General features: G+C 38.2%; 2 protein-coding genes across 3 annotated transcripts; one reads left to right on the top strand and one right to left on the bottom strand.

Moving 5' to 3' along the window:
• The first annotated feature begins 665 nt into the window (after positions 1 to 665).
• LOC149013321 (rhamnogalacturonan I rhamnosyltransferase 1-like) lies at positions 666 to 5,321 on the top strand. The gene is made up of 8 exons (XM_089159326.1): positions 666 to 1,949; positions 2,535 to 2,602; positions 2,709 to 2,797; positions 2,928 to 3,093; positions 3,190 to 3,479; positions 3,599 to 3,803; positions 3,897 to 4,054; positions 4,293 to 5,321. The coding sequence occupies exons 1-8, from the start codon at positions 1,613 to 1,615 to the stop codon at positions 4,534 to 4,536; spliced, it is 1,557 nt and encodes a 518-aa protein (XP_089015452.1). The 5' UTR covers positions 666 to 1,612; the 3' UTR covers positions 4,537 to 5,321.
• Positions 5,322 to 9,500: 4,179 nt separating this feature from the next.
• LOC149013320 (transcription factor BIM2-like) lies at positions 9,501 to 21,298 on the bottom strand. 2 transcript variants are annotated; one of them, XM_089158330.1, is made up of 13 exons: positions 20,811 to 21,298; positions 20,023 to 20,617; positions 19,828 to 19,902; positions 18,425 to 18,805; positions 16,875 to 16,974; positions 16,551 to 16,675; positions 16,158 to 16,269; positions 13,945 to 14,014; positions 13,751 to 13,846; positions 10,435 to 10,874; positions 10,204 to 10,333; positions 9,964 to 10,076; positions 9,502 to 9,841 (listed from the first exon to the last, which is right to left on the bottom strand). In XM_089158330.1, the coding sequence occupies exons 2-12, from the start codon at positions 20,057 to 20,059 to the stop codon at positions 9,969 to 9,971; spliced, it is 1,674 nt and encodes a 557-aa protein (XP_089014456.1). In that variant the 5' UTR covers positions 20,060 to 20,617; positions 20,811 to 21,298; the 3' UTR covers positions 9,502 to 9,841; positions 9,964 to 9,968. The 2 variants fall into 2 exon arrangements, with proteins under 2 accessions (XP_089014455.1, XP_089014456.1); XM_089158329.1 differs by having other exon boundaries at positions 9,501 to 10,076; positions 20,811 to 21,297.
• Positions 21,299 to 21,777: the final 479 nt, after the last annotated feature.

Here is a 21,777-nt window from a genome sequence, read left to right as displayed (position 1 = left end):
CTACTGCAGAATTGTTTTTCACATTTTTACCCCGAGAAAAAAGAAAAAAAGAAAAAAAAAAAAGAAAAAGAAAAGGAAAACCTTTGACATCTATCGAAAACTCCAGTTGTGTGGACCCTACCTATATGTCCGGTCACGTCACACGGAAAGCCGTCAACTTTCTGTCACTCCTCAACGCGCGCTCTCTTGATAACCCGACCGACCGTTCTGAGCTTTCTGACAAGATGACGCCGTTAAACCCAACCTTAACGGAGTTGCCAGCTAGGATCCTTTAGACATTCATTGGAAAAGAAAAGAAAGATTGCCGAGATCTTCGTTTTTTCTAAATATCGCGTTATATTGTCGGGATTTTAATCATTAAGTACCGCATCTAACGGATAACCTGATAGGTCCAAGGCCCAGTCAGAGATTCGGTCGATGGGGTCTTACTAGGATGACACGTGGTGACTTCTCATTCGTAATTTCTAGAATGGTGCGTGCCTTGGGTGGGTCCCTGTTGCTCAACTGGCAATTACGAAACCCATGGGTTACGCCGAGGGTTTAGGACCTAACCATGGTTAGAGTGAGAAATGATCCGGTGTGGCTACGGTTTCTTCCTCTTTCTTGCTCTAGCGTGTCTTACCATATACAGCAAACACCGACGCTTAAAGTAGTGGAGTCATTGCTTTCCTTCTTCTTCTGTCTCTCTCGTCGTCGTCTTCGCTCCCATAGGATCCGAAACAGACTCTCCGGTGGATTTTCACCGGATCTGGTCGGAATCTTACTGCGAGTCCTTCAAATCGGAGCTGTTAATGGTGGTGTATGTTTTGTGTGTTAATTTGCTGTTACAGGGAGATCACAATGGAACCTCTTTGTCTGGTTATTTCTGAGTTTCTTCATCGACAAAGGTTGTAACTTTTGGTGCGTTTCGGTTTCTTGTTCAAGATCGAACCAAGAGTTGGTTTCCTGAGGGAATGTGTGAAGAATGTGTCGGATTCTAGGAGTTTTTTTATTGAGGAACTGTTGAGTTATTCTTTGCTTTTTTTGGTTATTGTTTTTGGGGAAAGAAGTTGGATTGTTCGTTCTCTTTCTCTGTCACCTTTTCCTGTCCTTCCTCGGTTTGGAATTTTTTGGATAAGGATGATTTGTAGAGTCTAAGATTTTGCTTTGTTTGGCGTTGTCTGTGATTTCGAGAGGGGAAGGGACGAAGCTCTAGAGGATAGCTACTGTAATAGAGTTTTTAGCTTAATCAGAGATTGGTTGAGGGTGTTTTGGAACATTTTGCAATAATGCATTGTTAGAAATCGAGGAGGTTTCTGCAGTTTCGAGGCGTTTCCACTTTTGATTATTTACATACGCGAATTTGGAGAATCGTCGTCTTGTTTTGTGAGAAGAGGGGCATCTGTTACGATTGGATTGATCAACACTCATTCGCTGACATTTTTAGTCAGTTGGATCGGCGAAGGTGTGGCTGACGAGTTGAATCTGTAGTTACTTCTTCCCTTGCTTATAAAGGCGAAATCGTTGGTCCCAGGCGACATTTGTGTTAAATCCAGGCATTCTTGATGGGGTTTGGGGTGGTTGAGTGGGAGCGTCTGTCCGGGGTTGAAGAATTGTAAAGATCAATTTCACAATGTGCAGATTAGAAAAATCTGAGAACAAACCGAATTACAACGTGGAGAAGGGGAAGGGGAAGGAAAGACGGTGGCAGATGGGTTTTAAGTATCCAGGAGAGAGTAAAGTTGAGAAAATAAAGAGTTCTGTGATTCCTCGCTCTTGCATGAAGCTGTGGATGATTCGCGCAACTACTACTTTGATGCTCTGGACTTGTGTTGTTCAATTGACGGCGTTGGGGGAGATGTGGGGGCCGAGGGCTTTGAAGGGTTGGCCGTCATGCTTTACTCCTTCGGATTCTCCTGTGGCTGTAACAGTGTCTTCAGCTCCTGCGAAAATCTCTTTGCCACCCAAAAGTGAGTTTCCCACTTTCGAACCTCGTCGGTGTTGCTGTTCTTAACTGCTTCACCGCTTAATGGTCTTTTTCTTATTAGTAGTTTACCCTTTGATGCCCACTAGGATAACTATTTTAGACGATATAGGTGAGCAGATCCTCTGTATTCTTACTGAACACTCGCGTGTGCATCCTTTAGAGACAATAATCTAGACGATTTCAGTAAACAGATCCTCAGGAAGGTTTTTGCTGTCGTCAGGGATTTATTCTCTTATATTTAGTATGATTAGATTCTTTCTGTGTTTATTTTTGGTTCTATCGTTTTCAAGAATTAATTTTCCTAATTCAGTTGATATTCTTGCATTTGTCATCTCTCTATCCTCTCTCTTATAGAAGCGTGAATATGACGCTCTCTTTTTCTGTTTTGAGAACTATTGCTTTATATTTTATTTAATTCATTTAATGGTTATTTCCCATCTGTATTATTCAGTCTGTTTCTGTGAGCATTTATTCTTCCTACTTATTTTTGCCTGAAAGCAATTCCGTTCTTAAACTGGTCTGGTAGGACTTGCCGTGGTCAATTAACCTGGTAGTTGGTAAATGGCAGGGGTTTACAAAAACAATGGTTATCTGATGGTTTCATGTAATGGAGGACTTAATCAGATGCGGTCTGCGGTGAGTATAACCTTTGTCACAGTTTTTATGCTTTTTCACTTCACGATGAGACTTCTTTATTATTGTTTTCAGATTATATGCTTATTAGTTTTTAATTTCTACACAGATATGTGACATGGTTGCAATTGCAAGATATTTGAATGTTACACTTATTGTGCCGGAATTGGATAAAACATCTTTCTGGAATGATCCTAGGTCAGTAGGATATTCTCTTTTGCTTCTTAATTCTTGAAAACTTCAATATCTTCCCAAGTATGGATGTAGTTTTCTCCCTTGATTTTATGAAGCTCAACATTTATTAACATGTATCATTTTTATTCTGCAGTGAATTCCAGGACATATTTGATGTGGATCATTTCGTTACATCCTTGAGAGGTGAGGTTCGAATACTGAAAGAGCTTCCACCTAGGCTTAAGAGAAGAGTGGAGCTAGGAATGGTACATTCAATGCCACCGATTAGTTGGTCCAACATTTCATACTATCTGTATCAGGTTTCTCCACTCTTCCATCTTTCTCTTGTTCTTAATTCTCAAGTAAAAGTTTTACGTTTTTGGTTCTGTTTGTAATGCCTTGGTTGTTTGTTACAGATTCTTCCTCTGATACAGAAGTACAAGGTTTTGCATTTAAACAAAACTGATTCACGACTTGCTAATAATGGGCTACCCGTAGATATTCAGAAGTTGCGTTGCCTGGTAAATTTCCATGCTTTGCGATTCACCCCTCAAATAGAGGAGTTGGGTAGAAGAGTTATAAAACTTTTGCGGCAGAAGGGTCCTTTCTTAGTCCTCCATCTCAGATATGAAATGGATATGTTAGCATTCTCTGGCTGTACTCAGGGTTGCAACAAAGAGGAAGTAGAAGAATTGACAAGAATGAGGTAAGCTTTTTTCTTTAGTTTTGCAAACCAATTGAGAGGTTAGTTCTACCTAGTATCCTGCTATCAGCATGTGAATTCTATCTAGAATCCTGCTAATAACTGCCCCCCTGTCATGTCAGATATGCTTACCCCTGGTGGAAAGAAAAAGTAATAAACTCCGACATGAAAAGGAAAGATGGCTTGTGCCCTTTAACCCCCGAGGAAACTGCTCTTATACTGAGAGCATTGGATATTGATCAAAACATCCAGATTTATATTGCTGCTGGAGAAATATATGGTGGAGAAAGGAGGATGGCAAGTCTCAGAACAGCGTATCCCAATTTGGTTAGTGGATGGAATTTTGGCAGATACTTCACTTTAATGTTTGAATATTCCTTGATTCCAAGTTGTTACAGCTAGTTAAGTGTTGCATGACAGGTAAGGAAAGAGACATTGTTGGAACCTTCAGATCTTAGGTTTTTCCAGAACCACTCCTCTCAAATGGCTGCATTGGACTATCTAGTGTCACTTGAAAGTGATATCTTTGTTCCTACTTATGATGGAAATATGGCAAAAGTTGTTGAAGGCCATCGCAGGTATTGTGCCTAGTTATCCTTTAATTGTGGACATAGTACTGTGTCCGTATTCCAAACTATTCACAATTCTATGAAGAATTTTTTCCACTAGCATACTTGAAGAGATTGAGATTCTTTAATCGAGTTGATCCATTTTAGCCTTGGCTGGTTTATGTATTCAGGGGATTTTTGGTTCAGCTTGCATATTAGAAGTAAATTGTCATGTTTGGATGACATTGTAATTTTCTGTGGTTTTCAGATTCCTGGGGTTCAAGAAGACAATTCTATTGGACAGGAAGCTGTTAGTTGATTTGATAGACCAATACAATGATGGATTGTTGAGATGGGAGAAATTCTCTTCTTTAGTGAAAGAAACTCATACAAATCGCATGGGGAACCCAAGTAAAAGAGTTGGGATTCTTGATAGACCCAAAGAAGAAGATAATTTCTATGCAAATCCAGAAGAGTGTTTGCAAATTGAGGAACCACTGAGTAGCACCTGATACCTTGAGTAGCATATTGTTACATCTAATAGTCAACCCGGCTGATCTGTCCTTGCTCTCAAGCTCAATTATTCAGATTCAGGTATCCCTGTGGGAGAGGTATAGAAGTGGAGAATAGTATTTCATGGAATCACAGAAGATGTAGGGGCACTCTTGGCTCTCCGAGAAAGTTTTCTTCAGAAGGAGCTGGATAATATCAATATATTTCATATTCACAGGAAATAAAGTTCTTGTATAGACATATCACCCTTCCATCACGGGGTTATAGCCGATCAGCTGCAATCTGATGTTTTTCCAGTTGGGCTGGCATTTCCATTGAAGCTCAGCATTTCTTCCTTTACCACTTGAATCATCACACATTCTTGCCTTCATGCATCACATTGTGAATTTTCTCAGTCTGGTGATGGCTGAAATGTTTTGCAAGGAAATGGAACGCAAAGTTGTACTTGCTTTGATACTTGGCAGTTAAGTGAAGGACAGATTTTCAAGTTGAAATGATACTTAAATGTAACTTCCTACCAATGATGAAATGCTTGGTAAGGAGTCATGCCACTTTTATGGGCTGGTGTCTGAGTATGACAATCAATCTCTCTATCTTAAGTAACATTTCATTTGATCCCCTAAAGTTACACTTATGAATGAGAGAGAGAGAGAGAAGGGAGAAGGGGTTATTTATTTTATTTTATTTTTGGACTGGCATGGAGGATAAGATTTATGATTCAAGCCCATTTTCTGTCTTTATTTTTTTCTTTTTTCTGTCAAACAATTTTTTCTGAGATTTTTTTTTTTATATATGAAATTTGGGCTAAAAGTAAGGTTGATTGACTGAAACACATAAACAAAGTAAGGTGGATAAAAAAAAAATTTAAATGCATATTTAAAAACTGATAAGATTGATTGAAATTATAATTGAAAACCAAATTGAAACGGTAAGGTTGATTGAAATTGTAATTGGAAATAAATATGTAATTGATAATATAAAGTAAGGTTGACTAAATCTATAAATTTATGATTAAAAACCAAATTATAAGGTAATATTTGTATATCTTTCTAATGTAGTTTTTATTTAAAATAAAACATATAAAATATTAAAAAAATGGATCGAAACCCCTACAAAAGTAACTGAAATTAATTGGATTATGTATTGAAATTATGTAAAGTTATTATAACTAAAAAACAAAGAAGTAAATGAAATTATAAATGGAAACAAAGATGTAACTGAAATTATAAAGTAACGTTACTAAATCTTTAAATTTATAAATAGAAATCAAATAATAAGGCAATATTTATATCTCTTTCTAATAAAATTATTATTTATAAAAAAAAAGAAAATTTATCAAAACCCTTGTGAATGTCACCCAAAATTTGGGTTTAGGTTGTATTAACAGCCACGGACACCCTTGGTGTCGGCAACATTTCATACCTTACATACACATAATTCAGTGTCGGCAACATTTCATACCACCTTGCATACACATAATACGTTTAAATGGGAGTACGTATGAAAGCAATACTTTTTTTGGTTAAAAATACCACTCCAAAATAAAACACTACTTGAGTTTAGGACTGGAAATGAGAGGATGGAAAGAAGGGAGGAAAAGGCAGAGAGGAAGAAAAGTTTAGACTCAAAAACTTTTTCGGTCTTATTGTCTTATCGAAGGACACTCATGATGTTTTTTTTTTTGGGTACAAAGGGGCTTTATTAAGCCGGGGATGAGGATATTAATATGCCTCAGCAGAGTCGAATCCACGACGTCTTCACTAAGAGGTGTTGGTTTCAACCACTAGAACAACTCTACGTTGACACTCGTGATGATCTTTAAATTGGTGCAAGAGTAATATTTTCTTTGATAAGCGATGAAAGAATAATACAGCCAAACATAAATCTCTTGATAGTATCCCTACCCTACATAAATACCCTCTTTAATCCATCCGAACCCAAAGTCAGTAGATGCGAGTAGATTTTTCAATTGACCCTGGTTTAGGTAATTTAGGTCTTTAAAAATATGAATGGTTTTGAAAAATTTAGACTTCGATCAAGATGATTGCCCACTTTGACAATCTGGAAAACTATTTGCAAGCTGAAATGTCATTTCATGAGTCATAATCTCAAGAGTCTCTCCGGAATTGTCTCTCAACCATGGAAATTGCTTCTCTCTTGAGCGTTACTTTCATTTGTCTTTTGTATGAAGAGATTTTTTCTTCTTCAAGGATTAGAAATTATGACTAACCTGAAATTATATTTGTAAACTTTTGACAATTAGCTTTAAAAAATACAAAAATTGAGGCAGCGGTGAAGATTAATCAAAAAACGAAGCTTCTGGGTTATTAGGTGGGAGACTAGAGATAATCTAATCTGAGTGCGAGGGATCCAAGAGAGGAGCATTAATGAATGATCCATTCAAGACAGGCTTCCCTTTACAGATCCAAGAAGTCATCATCTGGGTCTCTGTCCTCGGTGGAAGTGTTATTTATCAACTTTGATTTCAGGTCTTTGGGTCTTTGGATTCCACTTTTGACTACCTCAACCCACAAATATACAATGGGAGAAAATTAATTTTTACTAGGGTCCATGAGTACTGTAGCTTCCTTGCTACACAATGTCAGTGCTTGCTCAAGTCTCAAGAAGAGTGGAAGAGTTTGATCAATACAAGCAGAAACCCACAAAAGATTAGTCACTGTCTTATTTGTTAAACATCTAATTAATGCAACACACCTTGGCTTCTTTTAAGTACATAACTATATTCAAAGTCCTGAATCATTTTCTTCTGGGTTTTTTAGTTTATGTTGAGTGATTGATCATGATCATGTTGGTTAATGACAGATGACAATGAAAATCACCATCACAGTATTTGATTAATTTCTTAGCATCCAGTTATTATATGATTGTAGATTAATGAAAATGTATTGACTGATGGGTCAGTTCAATAAAGTGCGTGCTTCCGTCGTTGGTGTTCTTTACGATTTCTAAGTATTTTGCTGTTTCACTAAAAAAAAATTTGCATCTACTATAAACTAGTTTGATTGTTTTCATCACTTGTCCAAGATAGAGCCTGGGATTTGATGGCGGACTTGAAAAATCACCTACATACGCTTTATGTCGACGTTTTCCTTTTCTTTCTATGTGGCGACATGGGAGTAAAAAAAAAGAGAATGATGGGATTTCTCTCACTCCTCACATCCACATGAATATATGGTTCAATATGCTTATCAGCACCTGACCTAGAAATGTGGATCATCTTTCTCCAATATAATCAATACAACAAAGTGATCTCTTTAGCAAGTAATGAGTTTTGACTTTTAATAAGTGAATCTTTCACACACAAAAAAGAATCTATTAGAATTGAGATTTCCTCCCTTAGAAAAGGAATCACAGAAATCAGGAATGATTCGTTGCCAAGCACTTACTAATTAATGTGGAATCATATTGAAGTTTAAACATAATCCTTTAAACAGGGAGAATCTGTCACTGACAATTATGTTAGACAGGAAATCCAATATTATAGCTGCTTAATTTGCATCTCTAGGGGGAAAAAATGGAAAAAAAGTAGTGCTATATGATCTTAAACCAACAGACTTTATGATTTAGAATATTATTAGTTCTAAATTGGGGGAAGAGAAAATGCCCATTCACATGCATGTTAGTTGGTTCCCAGACAAGCATATATAATAAACACCACCTTCATATTTGGAAGGAATAGAGCTTGTATTAGTAGACATTGATGATATTATGCTCCAAAATCAAAGATTATTCTTTTTCCTTTACCACCCAAGAAAATTTTAAAAAGGAAAAAAAGTTCTTTCCTGACACCACATACATGGTCCCACTTTCCAATGAAGTACACCCCCAATGTATGTTGGATCTTACCATTTATAATACCCATAAATTTCTACTTTTTCATTTATTTATTTATTTATTTTTTATTGGGTGATTTTCATATATAGGAGATGGGATTATATATGCCGTCTACAAAGGTTGAACTTACTACCACTTCACTAAAAAGTATGGGTCCTATTAGTCAGTATTCATTCCATGCTATTACGCATAGCAAACTCAAAGCTTAGTTTATTTATCTGTCCCATGGTTTGAATTAGAATTAGCTACCTTAGAGTTAATTAGAATTGATTAGGGTGCTCTTGTCCGTGGAGGAAGATTTTGAAGGGTACTCTTGCCCTATTGAAAGATTGTGAAGAGTGTCCTTGCCTTATTGAACATATATTGTTAGGATTCGACTCTTTACCCACCATATTGAAAGATAATCCTGTGAACTTTCCGCGCCAGAAAGGGGGAGCGTGAGTCACTATAAATCATTCGGGTGGTTGATTGCAATTGTTTGCTTTTATTTCAATTTCATAATTATTTTTCAATTTGCAATTAAACGGAAAGGAAAATCCACTAGTTGCAACATATTCACCCCCCCCCCCCCCCCCCCCCAGGTTGCATTAACAGTTTTGATAGATCACTAAACAATTCAGATGAAATTAAACTGAAAAACAAGGGTGAATCTAGGATTTAATATCTAGGGGGGATTGGGATTGAATAGTGGTAACTTTTGCAACTTTGTTTTTACAAATTTATCAAACACCCTAAAAACTAATTATTGACAATGAGCTTTTTACCTATTGTCTTTACCAGTGGTAATTTTCTCCAACGGGGCCAAGTGCTATTACTTCAAACATGGAAACAAAGCTAGAAGGTCTCTTTAGGGAAATTTAAAAAATTCGGAAAAACAGGTGACCGAGTACTAGCATTTTACACATGAAAAAAAGTGCCTGAAAATTTCAAAAGTCCGGTGGAGCTGCATTTCCCCTCGCCTTGGGTAAGCCCCACCCCCCCTGCTGAAAAAGGCTTAAGAAGCTGGATTTGGTTTGTTGAATTTTTAAACCTATGCTGTTGTTAAACCTAAGTCCAGTTTCAATGCCAAATCCAATTGTGTTCTCTAAAAGATTAGTGTATAACGTTATCTGCCATAAGAAGCCCCCACCTCAACAGCTTTTAGAAGTTAAGATCCAATTGTTGTTTTTCTTTCTCTTAGGGTGGTTGTTGGTTGCGTTTTTTCCTTTGTGAGAGGGAGGGGAGGGGAGGAGTAAGAGACAATGCAGTTAAGGAGAGAAAAAAGATTAGTTTATATAATCCATTAAATGAAAACCTTGAAAAAGAAAAGCAGCTTCTCCAAATCTACATGGAAGCCTCCTTTTTAAGGAAGAAAATTACAAATAAATGAATAATGTGCCAGTCCGCAAGGAGCTGTGTCCCAACAAACCAGAAAAATCAAGAGTATGTACAATTGATCTCCACCAAGTTCTGTGGATAAAGGAAAACACAGACACTGGCGAAGGTAAATATAGAGAAGGGATGATGAGTTAAAACAGAAAAAAATGGAAACAAATAAAGGAGAAAATATGCCGATGCCAACGTATACACACCCCTACTAGCTTCTTTCCCTCTTCAACCTCTTATTAACTTTATCTGAGTCCTCCCCGCTGCTGCCAACCCTGGAGAGTGGAATTCCTTGACTGCAAGATGGTTCTTCGTGATCCTGAGATAAAATAAAAAGGAAAAAGACAAGAAAAGAAAAACACAATTTAGAAAATATGACAAACCTGACTCCAGGAACTGAGCTGTGAAACTGGTACTTGGCATCAAAAATACCTAAAAGAAAGTACCTTAGCACCGGATGTCATATTGGCTGATCTACTAATTGCTCGTTTCCCAAGATCAATCTGCACTGAGATGCTAGCTTGGGACAAATCCACACCTGCACTCTGAAGTGCTTGAGTTAAAGAGTTCAACAACCTGTCACCCACAAAAACAAATTGTGCTCAGCAACATACATTTAATATCAAAACAAAATAGGAAATCTTAACAATGATGTATTCTCTGTTTTGGACACTTACCCTTGAGAGTACACACTGGAGATCCTAATTGTTCCCCCTTCAACTGACAAATCCTCCTGCTCATTTGGTGTATTACCTGTAGTTGTACAGGGTTTATTTGGCCGCAACTGAGGTTGGGGGTGAGTTGACATGTCTTCTGCATCTGACATGGGTCTCAATGGCAATTGGCCACTTTGTCCAGTAGAACTGAATGTGTTTGGCTGCAAAGTATGCAAGGGAACCGATTTATTTTGCAGGCCAGGCTGATGATCAATTGGTCTGTAGGCAGCAACAGTGCTGAGTTCAGGTTCAATGACACTCTGGCCTTTTGGAAGCATGGAGGGGGTAATCCCAACATTATTATCCTCAAATTTTCCACCAAAAGTTAAACCCGGACCAGGACCATTCTTTATGGCTCGTGAATGATCAATCATACTTTCTCCAGGACCATGGCTAGTTCTCTGTTTCAAGGTAAGGATTGATCATTATTCAAATACATTTAGAGCATCTCTCAAAATTCATATATCATACTAATATGATGTCACATGCTCAATTCCATTTCACATTTTAGTTACTATAAAATCTAAAAATGTATTTGACGTAGGGGAGTTTTTCACATACTCCTCTAGGAGGAAAGGAAAAGAGGCCACCACTTCAGTAACCATGCTTTTAAAAAGGGGAGCATTTTCTCCCTTTCGTCAGCAAGTGCCAAGTTCAGCCCATTTTCTGGGCCTATTCTACTACAATCATATCTTGTAAATCTTGTGCTAGTTTGCTACTATTTTGTCTAAATTGAATTAGTTTTTAATGGTATTCAATTCTAACATAGCGCAGTGGGTTTACTCTCAATTGTCTTTTCATTTAAGTTTCCTAGACGCTATGTAAGGTAAGCTAGACAACCTTACATAGCTAACTCACATAGCAACTACATACCTAGCCAGGGAGTTGCTTATTTTAGGGATTTTATTGTTTAGACACCCCCTCAAGTTGTCAAATAATTTGTAACCACCCTCCCCTGCTCTTCCTCCTCCTCCTCCTCCCCTCTTTCTCTTTGGTATAACAGAACTTTTTCTATGAGGATAAATACTGGCATTTAACATGTCAACTCTAAAAATGTGTAGACAATAATGATAACTTTCAAATTATTGGTGAAAACTTTCTTATACCCTAATGTTGGGGAAACGTCATGTTAGCATTACCACATCAATGCACGTCAGCCTCCAATGGTTTTGAGGACAAGCACAAATACTAATGTTTAAAATTGAGTTGTGTTTTTATATCAAGCCAAGTGGGTCAAATGAATAATATGGAACCAAGGGCAAGATTGATCAAGACACCAAAAAAGATCCAACTCAAATGAATGTCCGTGTCCCAAGCAATGGCCAAATTAATTTGGACATGAAAAGGACTGAAGCTTGAAGCCAATGAAAAATTGAAGATTCAAGATCAAGCTGAAGATGAAGATGAAGTGCACCTAGGACTTAGGAGACACAATTCATCATGCAATTGCACAGATGCATTATATCATGCTCATGATATCCTTAGACTGACCTAGGATAGGTTGTGGTGATTGAAGGCTTTTGGGTCTTACTAGTGGTGCAAATCATATCCATTTGAGCATATATTCACATTACATTACTCTCACACAAGGGGTAAAGTGTCATGCCCCTTGTTAGATAATATCTTACCTCGTCTCTTGTATTTAATTGTTTTCAATTATAATATAGGTGGAATAGGATTGGCTAAGGATGCTTTTGCCCTAGGATAAACAAAGATTGTAGAGGGCGGTCTTGCCCTATTAAAACAAAAATTGTAAAGGGTGCTCTTGCCCAAAGACCAAACAAAGATTGTTAGGGTTTGATCCTCTACCCACTGTATTGAAAGAAGTCCCTAGTGGAAATCTCTCTTAAGACCAAGAGAGGAGTGGACATAGACTTGCTAAGTCGAACCACTATAAAATCCTTTGTGTCGTGATAATTGCAATTTTGTCAAAGTTTAAATTTCAATTTGCCAATTTAATTGTAAATTTGCAATTAACCGAAGAAATTGTATAATCCACTAGTGTTAACTTATTCACCCCCTCCCCCCTTTTCTAGATAACATTAACACCTAAGTTTACAAAATTTCGGGATTTAGACAAAGCAGAAGTCAAGTTCTAAGTGAACCTACAAGGTGCCATTTAGACAGTACCCCATTTAGACAAAGCAGAAGTCAAGTTCTAAGTGAACCTACAAGGTGCCATTTAGACAGTACCCCATTTAGACAAAGCAGAAGTCAAGTTCTAAGTGAACCTACAAGGTGCCATTTAGACAGTACCCCAATAATTTAAATAAATTGAATGCAGGGTTTTTTGGCTAAGATCAATAACTGAATAAACTCCATGACTATGTCTCTTCTGTTGAGAAGCATTCTATTATTATCTCCATGATTAGAGGAAATCTGATCTAGGCCTGTTGTGGGAAATCAAAGGCAACATGTCCTCACCACCACCACCCCAAAAAAAAGGCTGTCCTTTGGCTGTTCTGTTTTCCATCTGAAGTAAGTGTTTTTCTATCTGGAATTGATAAAGCTTGCTGGATTCAAGACAGATCAGGAGGCAACCCTGTTTTAGGGCCTGTTTGGCAGAATCAATATCTGCCTTCAAGACAGATCTGTCCATTCGATCTCCTCCACCTTTTGGGTGTTGAAGAGACACCCAAGAGGCTCTGTTGACCTGCGTTTGGAGTAGATCAGAGTGTCAGAATCTCTTCAGCATAAAATCTCCTAAATTAAGTTCAGATCCATCATTCACCCAAAAAAAGTTCAGGCCCATTGTTTTGAATTCTGACTTCAATCAAACCTTTGGATCAATGCAATACTTTAGGGATACCACCTTGAACCATTATTTGAGACCCACTCACAAACTTCTGGTGTTAATATTTCTTCAGATCTTGTTGAAGTGGTGTTATATCTGAAGCCTAGTGTTCAGCCTACATATACCCTACCAGTACTCCAAACACCTATTCTTGTGACATATATAACACCATTAACTCATGGAATAGCAGACAAGCAATGCAGAAATCAACAATTATCATCCCATCCCCTAAGAAACAGCCTACTTCTTGGAAACAGGATGCAAAAGAATGAGAATAACCTTAAATGCAAAAACAGACACAAGCATGTGGGCAAATCCACCAAACTGCATGGACCCACATGTATGAAGGCATGTGAGTACAGCAAGCAAAGCAGAGAGCCAACCTTTTCGTAGCCATCTCCATCAATGAATATTTGCAAGGACCACACTGGGAAATTTCACAAACAATTGAATGATATAAAGAGCAAGGTATCAATGTTTTACCCATTGTGTCAGCTTTGTAGACCCAGGATTCCACCCTGGATATAATTGTTCATATTTGTGTACCTTCTCCTGTAAAAGGTGAATGTGCTCAATGACCTGCAAACAAGTGCATATAATAATTCATCAACCAATTTCAACTGAAGTAGTCATTTATATGGCCTAATGCAACATATCTACTGGATTACATTACATACCTCTAATAAGAAAGATGCCTTATCCCTCTTTTGATCACTATTAGGTATAAGTTCTCTCAATATCTGAAATCTGCAACATAGGTGAAAAATTTTCAGCATGCTGACAGATGAAAAAGGAAAATCACATTTTATTTATTTATGTTTGGTGGGTGGGGGGGGGGGGAGTGTTGAGGAAAGGTGTTCATGAGAAGCATAACAATATTCAGACAGCTGACTTTAGTTTTTACTCAGATTTTGGAATTGCATATCATAGAAGAAAGGGTACCAATTCCAACACATTGTGACTTGTCCTTCATACAATGCTCTTATGTTGACAGCTATTGTACATCAACAGCCAACATTTTCAGTTGTACTGCCCTACACATAGATTTCTCACAAAGAGAATCCAATATGACACAAACTTCAAAATACGTAACCCGTTTATATACATAACAAACATTTCAACTTTAATAAATCAGAAATGATCACAAGGTACTCAGAACAGAAAGTAATTATTGAAATGAGGAAGTCCCCAAGAGAGAATTCCTGGGTATGCCCTGAGCTTGAGAATGTTAAAACTGCTGACAATCCATCAGAAAAACAAAAAAAAAAAGCTGGTGGCAAGCACACCCACAAAAGAACCATGTGCAGACATCATTGAGTACAAGGGGCTACAATAATGAGAGTACCAAACATAAAGCAGGATTAAAGAGGTATTTCATTTATAGCATCAAGTTCACTGATATCCTTATATTTATAGCTTCTTTTCATTTAAAAAGTTAGCCTTATCCATAGCTCCATCCCTGCAACTTTACCAAAGTTGTATCATATTTTTCAGAGGCATGGCCACTGTTCCACAGAGAGTTTCCACCTACCCATTAAAAAAGCAGGTCCCATCATTTAGAATTCTGTTTAGCATACAGGAACTAATGAAAGGACCAGGCCTGGTATTTCTAAGTATGGTCCTATGAGGGCCCTGGTGTCATGCTGCTAATTTTCTCTCTTTGCTTCTGTTCAATATTTCTGCATTTTTTTCTTATTTTTGTAGGTCACATGCTGGAATGCTGAATCCCTTGTCGTTTTGATGATAGAAGATTATTCATGGACACTTTTTTTTGTGCGAGGGTATGAAGCCATAGACATATTTCGGATTTTTTTTGGTTGGCATGATTTCTGTCCCTTCTCATTAGTTTAACCATGTCTGACCTATGACAATGTGATACAGAACTAGCAGAAAACTGATGAGGGGAGCCGGTCAAAAGTTAGAAATGGCTTCGTCTCTAATTTTACTGAATGTACGGTAGAGAGTAACAATGAGCTGTAGCACAGTGATGCAGGACAATTTGGTAGATAGCATGTAATATGGTACACCCATCTAGTATGCAATTACGATAGACAAAATTTGGCAAAGAAAGAGGGGATAAACCGCTCATCAGGTACAACTGTACTGGGTTGATACCTGAAAAGAACCATTCTGTAACCGATGATAAGACAATCGCAAACTCAACTTAGAATTATGAAAATACAACCATAAGTAGGATGCCTCATCAAATTTCAAGTCAGATTCTGGCAACTCTACTATAACTTATAATTGGACACCTCCTAATACAACTCTAGCAACAATTTATGCCAATGTCTGGGAGCCTCATCAACTTTCTCAAGAAAATAAATCATCAAACCTATAAATAAATTCAAATTATACTCAAAAAAATAATTGCCTTCTTAAACAAAAGACACCATCAATGTACTATTAGCTATTGTTATATAGAAAATATTACATGGAATTGCAAGAGTAGAAATGATAACTGACTAAGCTTCCAAACAGTATTCAAACCACACCAATTTGAATAAGCTCTCAAACAGTATTGAAACCACACCAAATTGATACATTTACCTTCCAAAACAGTACCCTACTAAATAAATGCTGAAATGCAATAACAAAAATACTATTGAGCCTCCAAATGAGAATATTATTATTCGAAACTGTAGGCGCTCCCGCATCTACCGGATACCAAATTGAAGGGACAGAGAGAGACAGAGAAGAAGAAGAAAACCGCCGCCCCGCGGGGGGGGGGTGAGGAATAACTAAAAACCAGGTTGTGAAGTCAAGGGGAAAACAACTTCACAGAGAAAATGGGAATAAAAATACCATATCAATTTATAATACTGACTGGTACACTTGCCAAAGAGAAAATGGGAAAAAATAAGGTCAATGGTAGGTTCGCACTACTTGCCTGTCGTTGATTTTGCTCCTCCTACGCTGCTCTGTTGCAGAATGCTTTGATCGTGGTGTGACAGGCTTTTGATCGGTTGTGCTCTTGACGTCTGTTTTTACAGTTGAATTCCCTGCAACAGCAGTTTCAAGATGATGGTGACGAAACCTGCTACCATGAACAATCGTAACAACGAACTGGGTTGCACCCACAACAAAATTCACAGAGAAATTCCATGAGACCACCTTCAACCACAATCCCAGCACCAGAGGATGCAGTGAACAAAAATTGAAGAACCCAACTCAGAGGGAAGCTCCGACTGAGAGGGCACGCAACAGTAATGGGCTAAGCCAAAATTGGACGAGGATAGGATTGGATACTGTAGGAAAAGTTTGATGCTTGATGCCTACGCACCTTTCTGGGAGGGACCGTCTTTTTTGACAACAAACTCCTCCTCTTCATCGTCTTCCTCTTCATTAGACGCCCTGGTAGATTTCATCATCATCTCCATGAAGCTCTGGTTTTTCTGTCCCCCAGACCTATAAGAAAGTTTATCAAAGTCCGAGCCAATTAAAAAGGAAAAGGGAAACCAACAATTCATCAATTCCAATTTCAGAAGGGAAGAAAAAAAATAGAAAGAAAGAAAGAGGAACTTTGGAGAAGGGATGGAAGGTGGGAAAGCTAGAGGCTGGAAGAAAGATGCAAACGAGGATTCAGGAGGGAAAGAATGTCACCAACTTGGAAGATGACTGAGAGCTGAAGCTGTTGCGACGGATGAAAGGGGACTGCGGTGCGCGCTCCGACAACCAAGGTACCAGCTTTTCCCCCGCGCCTGGCTCTGCACAGACAAGGACACAGAAACTCTAGGTCAGGTGTTGTTGCGTCCATATTAAATTTCTGGTACTTTCTAAGCCCGAAAACCAAATAATTTCTGGTACGGATGGGGTCCACTCTAACGTGCGCCCCTATGGTAAGGCCCAATAAGATACACCTCGAATCCGGATTAACATCATTTCGTTAGGTTTTTTTTTTTTTTTTTTTTGGTAACAATTTCGTTAGGTTTGGATACTTAGTCAGGATAAAGTGTCAATAACATGAGTCGCTCTGACAGTGGTCTTCCACGTGTACCACTTTTGAGTGGGGACTGGCCCACAACATCCACTAAAAGCCTCTTTAATTGGGGGATGTCTGTCACGTGTTGAATAATGGGCTTCTCGTGAGCGCCGAATATGTTTGGCCCACGCTGGACAATCGGCGAGATGGTAACATAACCAAAACCCTCTTTTTAATAATTAAATAAAAATTAAATTGACTAAGACTAGTAGCGCTCTATTGTTTGAACTTGTAACTAGTAAGACTGCATTGCTTTAATCGCTAACCGTGACAAAAGATAATTTAAGGAACCGTTTGTTTGTTGGAATAAAGATATGATGAGAAAAGGGGAGTAAAAAGTAAGTTTGAAAAAATCAATTTTGCATGAATTTTCAAAAGGATGATTTGTTTGGTTCAGAAAGTGGAATTATTATTTTTTAAAATTAAAAAAACTGTATCATGCTAACTTTTTCACCCCATACTCTTTTAAAACTCTCACAAAATAAATAAAATTTTATGAAAAAGTATGAAAATAACTAAGTAAAACTCACATCTTACACTTTTCTACAAAATCTCTTCTCTTCCTTTTCTTCTCCTTCGCTTCATTACATATGACTTACATATTTTCTTTTCCTACCTTTTTTATTCTACCCACCTTTGCAAACAAAGATAAATGTATGTATCGTGGATTACCAAACCCAGTGCCACAATTTGACAGTATAAAATAGGGAGGGTCACGTTATCAGGATTCATGATCCATGTATCACGGAAACCACATTTAGTGGAATTTGATGATTTCAGTGTCAGAATTTCATAAGTGGGATTCCTTAATCCACCAAATCTATGGTGTTTAACTGCATCACATTTGCCACTTGAATTCAGCCATTAATGTGGTTCAGAATTAAAGAAATAACTAGGAAATGGTACCCAATCCCCAACTTGATCGAACATCATTTATGCAATAATTATAACTCTATGAGATTCTTAGCAATCCCATGCAGATTAACCCTTCATTATTGCAAGTTGCTGCAACAATCAAGATATGGTCACTGACTCGTATATATGTGTATGTACAAGATTCAAGGCTTGGGATCATGTGATTTTATGCAGCATTCGGCCGTTCGATCAACTAACCCACCCATAGAGAACCTGAAAATGTACACAACAGAAAGAAATGAAATGATTTAAAAGCGTACCTTTAATGATGTGGCCATTGTCCTTGGCAGTTGTTTCCTTCTCCTTCGCCACAGATTCTCCCCACAATGTAAAGGCACCGCCGTTGCTGTAAAAGCTGCCATCAGAATTCGATTTGCTAGCTTCGCCGTTTCTATCTGTACTACTTACACTCCTCCCAGGCTTCGCAACCCGTTGAGTGATATTTGAAACGTGGCTTATAGTGTAAGTGCCAATTCCTCCGGGAAGCACATTCTCCACTGATGCTGTCGTTGATGACGAAGGCAGCTTTTCAACTACTGTTGATGTTTTGACATTCTCTACAGTGCTTTCATCCTTGGCTGCTCCATTCTTCCCTGCCCTTTCCAGCGGTTGCAGAAAATCATGCGTTTTAAGGTAAATTCCTGAACAAGTAATAATACCCACAATTTTAGAGATCCACATGCCTCTTGCGGAATAAATAGGCAATTCATCTTATCTGAATCTTCAGGGCAACTTCTTTTTTCTTTCTAGGCTAGATCTCAAAAATTATTGACACGCATTCTGGAGCAGAAATTGGAGTATTGGACTCTATTCTAAACTTCTGAACCTCGCACGAGAAGGTGCAGGTATAGAAAGTCAGATAGGAGTAGGACACACTGCCGCCGTACTATGGCCTTGTTGGTCTGGAATTGAAGGGACCCATCTTCCAGCGACAACCCCGGCCATGGATTCTTGCACTCTGTGCCTGAGTCAGGGTTTCGTCTCATTATAATTCATTTCTGAGGACCCAAGTCCTGCTTACGTCTATCACTGGTCAAGTGATGTGAAGGTCAAAATAAAGAACACCGTTGAGTCATGTTAGTCCCCATAATAAAACGGGTGACTTTAGATAAGAAAGCAGCAGCTCATCTGAAAACAAAGCTAGGAGAAGGACAGAGGGTTAATACACTTGGTCACGTGTATAATCAATGAAGGGTTGGCATGATTTCATTTTCCCACCAGAAAGTTCAAAATTAATGAGAAATCCACGTACCCATGAGGTCATTCAGGTTAGCGGATTTTAATTGGGCGGCTTTGTTTAATTGATTCAGTCATCTTTCTTTAACTCGTTTCATCTATCTCAGATTCTCAGGGGAAGTTTTTTTTTTTTTTTCCTTCCCAGATGAATTCAGTCGATTCAGATCTCCATTTATTTTGGCCTTATTTCACGGAAGGAATTAAAGAATCTGGTAGTACCAAAAGGGCGTACAGGGTAAAATTGAAGGTGCACGGCATTTACGGAAGGGTAAGACATCAAATGAGAAGATAAAAGATGAGTTGGATTCAGGATGAAATTTGACATGTGGCAGACATAACCTCTTGAAATAAAGAATAATGAATATCCAATTTAATAATAAGATGAAAAGGAAATTATTATTAAATGATAAATTAAGATTTAACATACCAGGAGTAGGCTTTGGTTCTTGGTGCTGGAAAGAATGACTGTACATTGGGAGGAAATCATGTGTCGGTTTTTTACCTGTAGAAAACGTATGCAACCAATCACAACATTAATAATTTTTCTTCTCATTCTTCCATGAATGGAGAGTTCTTTCAGGGAGAAGGGATAGGAAGGATGGAGTATTGGCAGAGATGATACCTTCGGTGCCGAAGGGGTGTGGTTGAGGAAGCTCCATTCACCAGTTGATGAATGATAAACAACTTTTCTTTTTTGTTTCTTCCGTTTTCTCTGTTAGTGGATTAAAAGTCTCAGACTCAACTTCCTAAGTCAACTCGTCGAAGGCGCTGAATTTCCGATAACTAGACCGCAATTCAACCAAAAGTTGTGAACTTCGTTTCTGGAATGGCTATTCTTCGGTCTCTACTTTGGCGAAAACAAATCGGCTTTCCAGAATTCCAGATCCTCCGGAACTGCCGGAGAAGAGTAAATGCAGAATTGGATACAGTGCGACTTAGAGACTGAATTCTCTCAAACGATAACTACCTCTGCTTTCATATGTAGAGGTTAAATCCATGGAGCGATGACCCCGACCAGAGACCGGGGCACATTCACCTGTTCTATTGAGGTAAAACACCTTAAATTCTCCAAAAACACCTGTAGAACAAGATTCTTGAGAGTTTTCCTTCTCTGAATTTCCACCTCACTGCACAATTCGACAGGATTCCGTTTACGACATATTCTACCTGCACTCTAGAAAAATCATGTCGATCGACCTCAAAAGACGTACACCGAACTGCACAGATTCTCAAGACGACCGCCAACATAATTACGGTAGGAACGAAGATTGAATCAAATTTCGTAATTCAAGCATTAAACATAAAGAAATAAGTTAAACAAAAACTCAGATAATTGTCAATCACGGAGATCTCTAAAGCCAGAAACTCCAACTAGATAGATCCAGAACAGAAAATTTCACAGAAGCTTACCTTTGATCTGAATTATGTTGTTCTGTAGCCGGAACTTATCAAAAATGCGTCTGTTGTCTGAAGAACAATACTAATCTGACGTTTAAAGTAAGATCTGACGAGTATCAAGAGGAGATGAACTAGATTCAATTTCCAACTCTTCCAACCCTCTGAGAATCAAATTAACGGACGCAGAGTCAGAAACATCCAACTGTAAGCGAATCTGGCCAAGACCTCCAGTGAGAATCTCCTTCTCTCTCTCTCTCTCTCTCTCTCTCTCTCTCTCCTTTTTCTGTTATCTGGTTTTCTCTCAAAATTTTCCTGGCTGCGTTCTTGACGAGCAGTGCGGTGGAAGGAAGAGGTGTGGGTCGGAGAGATTATCTGGTGATGAGATCTTTACAAGGTCTCTTTTCAGTTTTATATTTGTTTCTTCCCTACTCATTTTTCTTTTCCGTCACCACTACAAACAGAAACCCCATACTTCTGACGTCGTTAACTAACGGCGTTAATATACCGATTGACGGCTTCGCTAAAGCAACTCCGTGCAGTCACCACAGGTACTATCTCAACACCATCAGAAGATACCAGATCAACGGTGGATGTGAATCTAGATGAGATTCAGCTCCAGCTGATTTTGGGTAATGTCAGTCAGGTTACTCCAGTACGGGGTAAACAGAGGGTTGACTCTGGTTTCAATTTGACAATCTGATATTAAAAATTTTTTAATTAATTAAGAGAAGCAGAAGTTAATTAGAAACTGATGATTAGTGGTGTAGATCCCGAGTTTTAACTTTAAAACACACATGGAGAACAGAACATGTTGGGTGGTACCAAGCAAAATGTCACGTGCCGCGCGCCACCTTGGTTAGCTCTCCTTCTATCTCGCTTTCCTTCACTAGTGCCAAAGGCTATTAAGAAGGTGTGTTTGACATTTTTTTACTTTTCAACTGGGTAAAAAATTCTTGAGAGAGAAGACTGCAACAACTTA

This window comes from Hakea prostrata, chromosome 6, assembly GCF_041222555.1.
Source record: "Hakea prostrata isolate BN-2017 chromosome 6, UWA_Hpros_2, whole genome shotgun sequence".
NCBI classification, from domain to species: domain Eukaryota; kingdom Viridiplantae; phylum Streptophyta; class Magnoliopsida; order Proteales; family Proteaceae; genus Hakea; species Hakea prostrata.
This window is presented reverse-complemented; position numbering and strand designations above follow the sequence as displayed.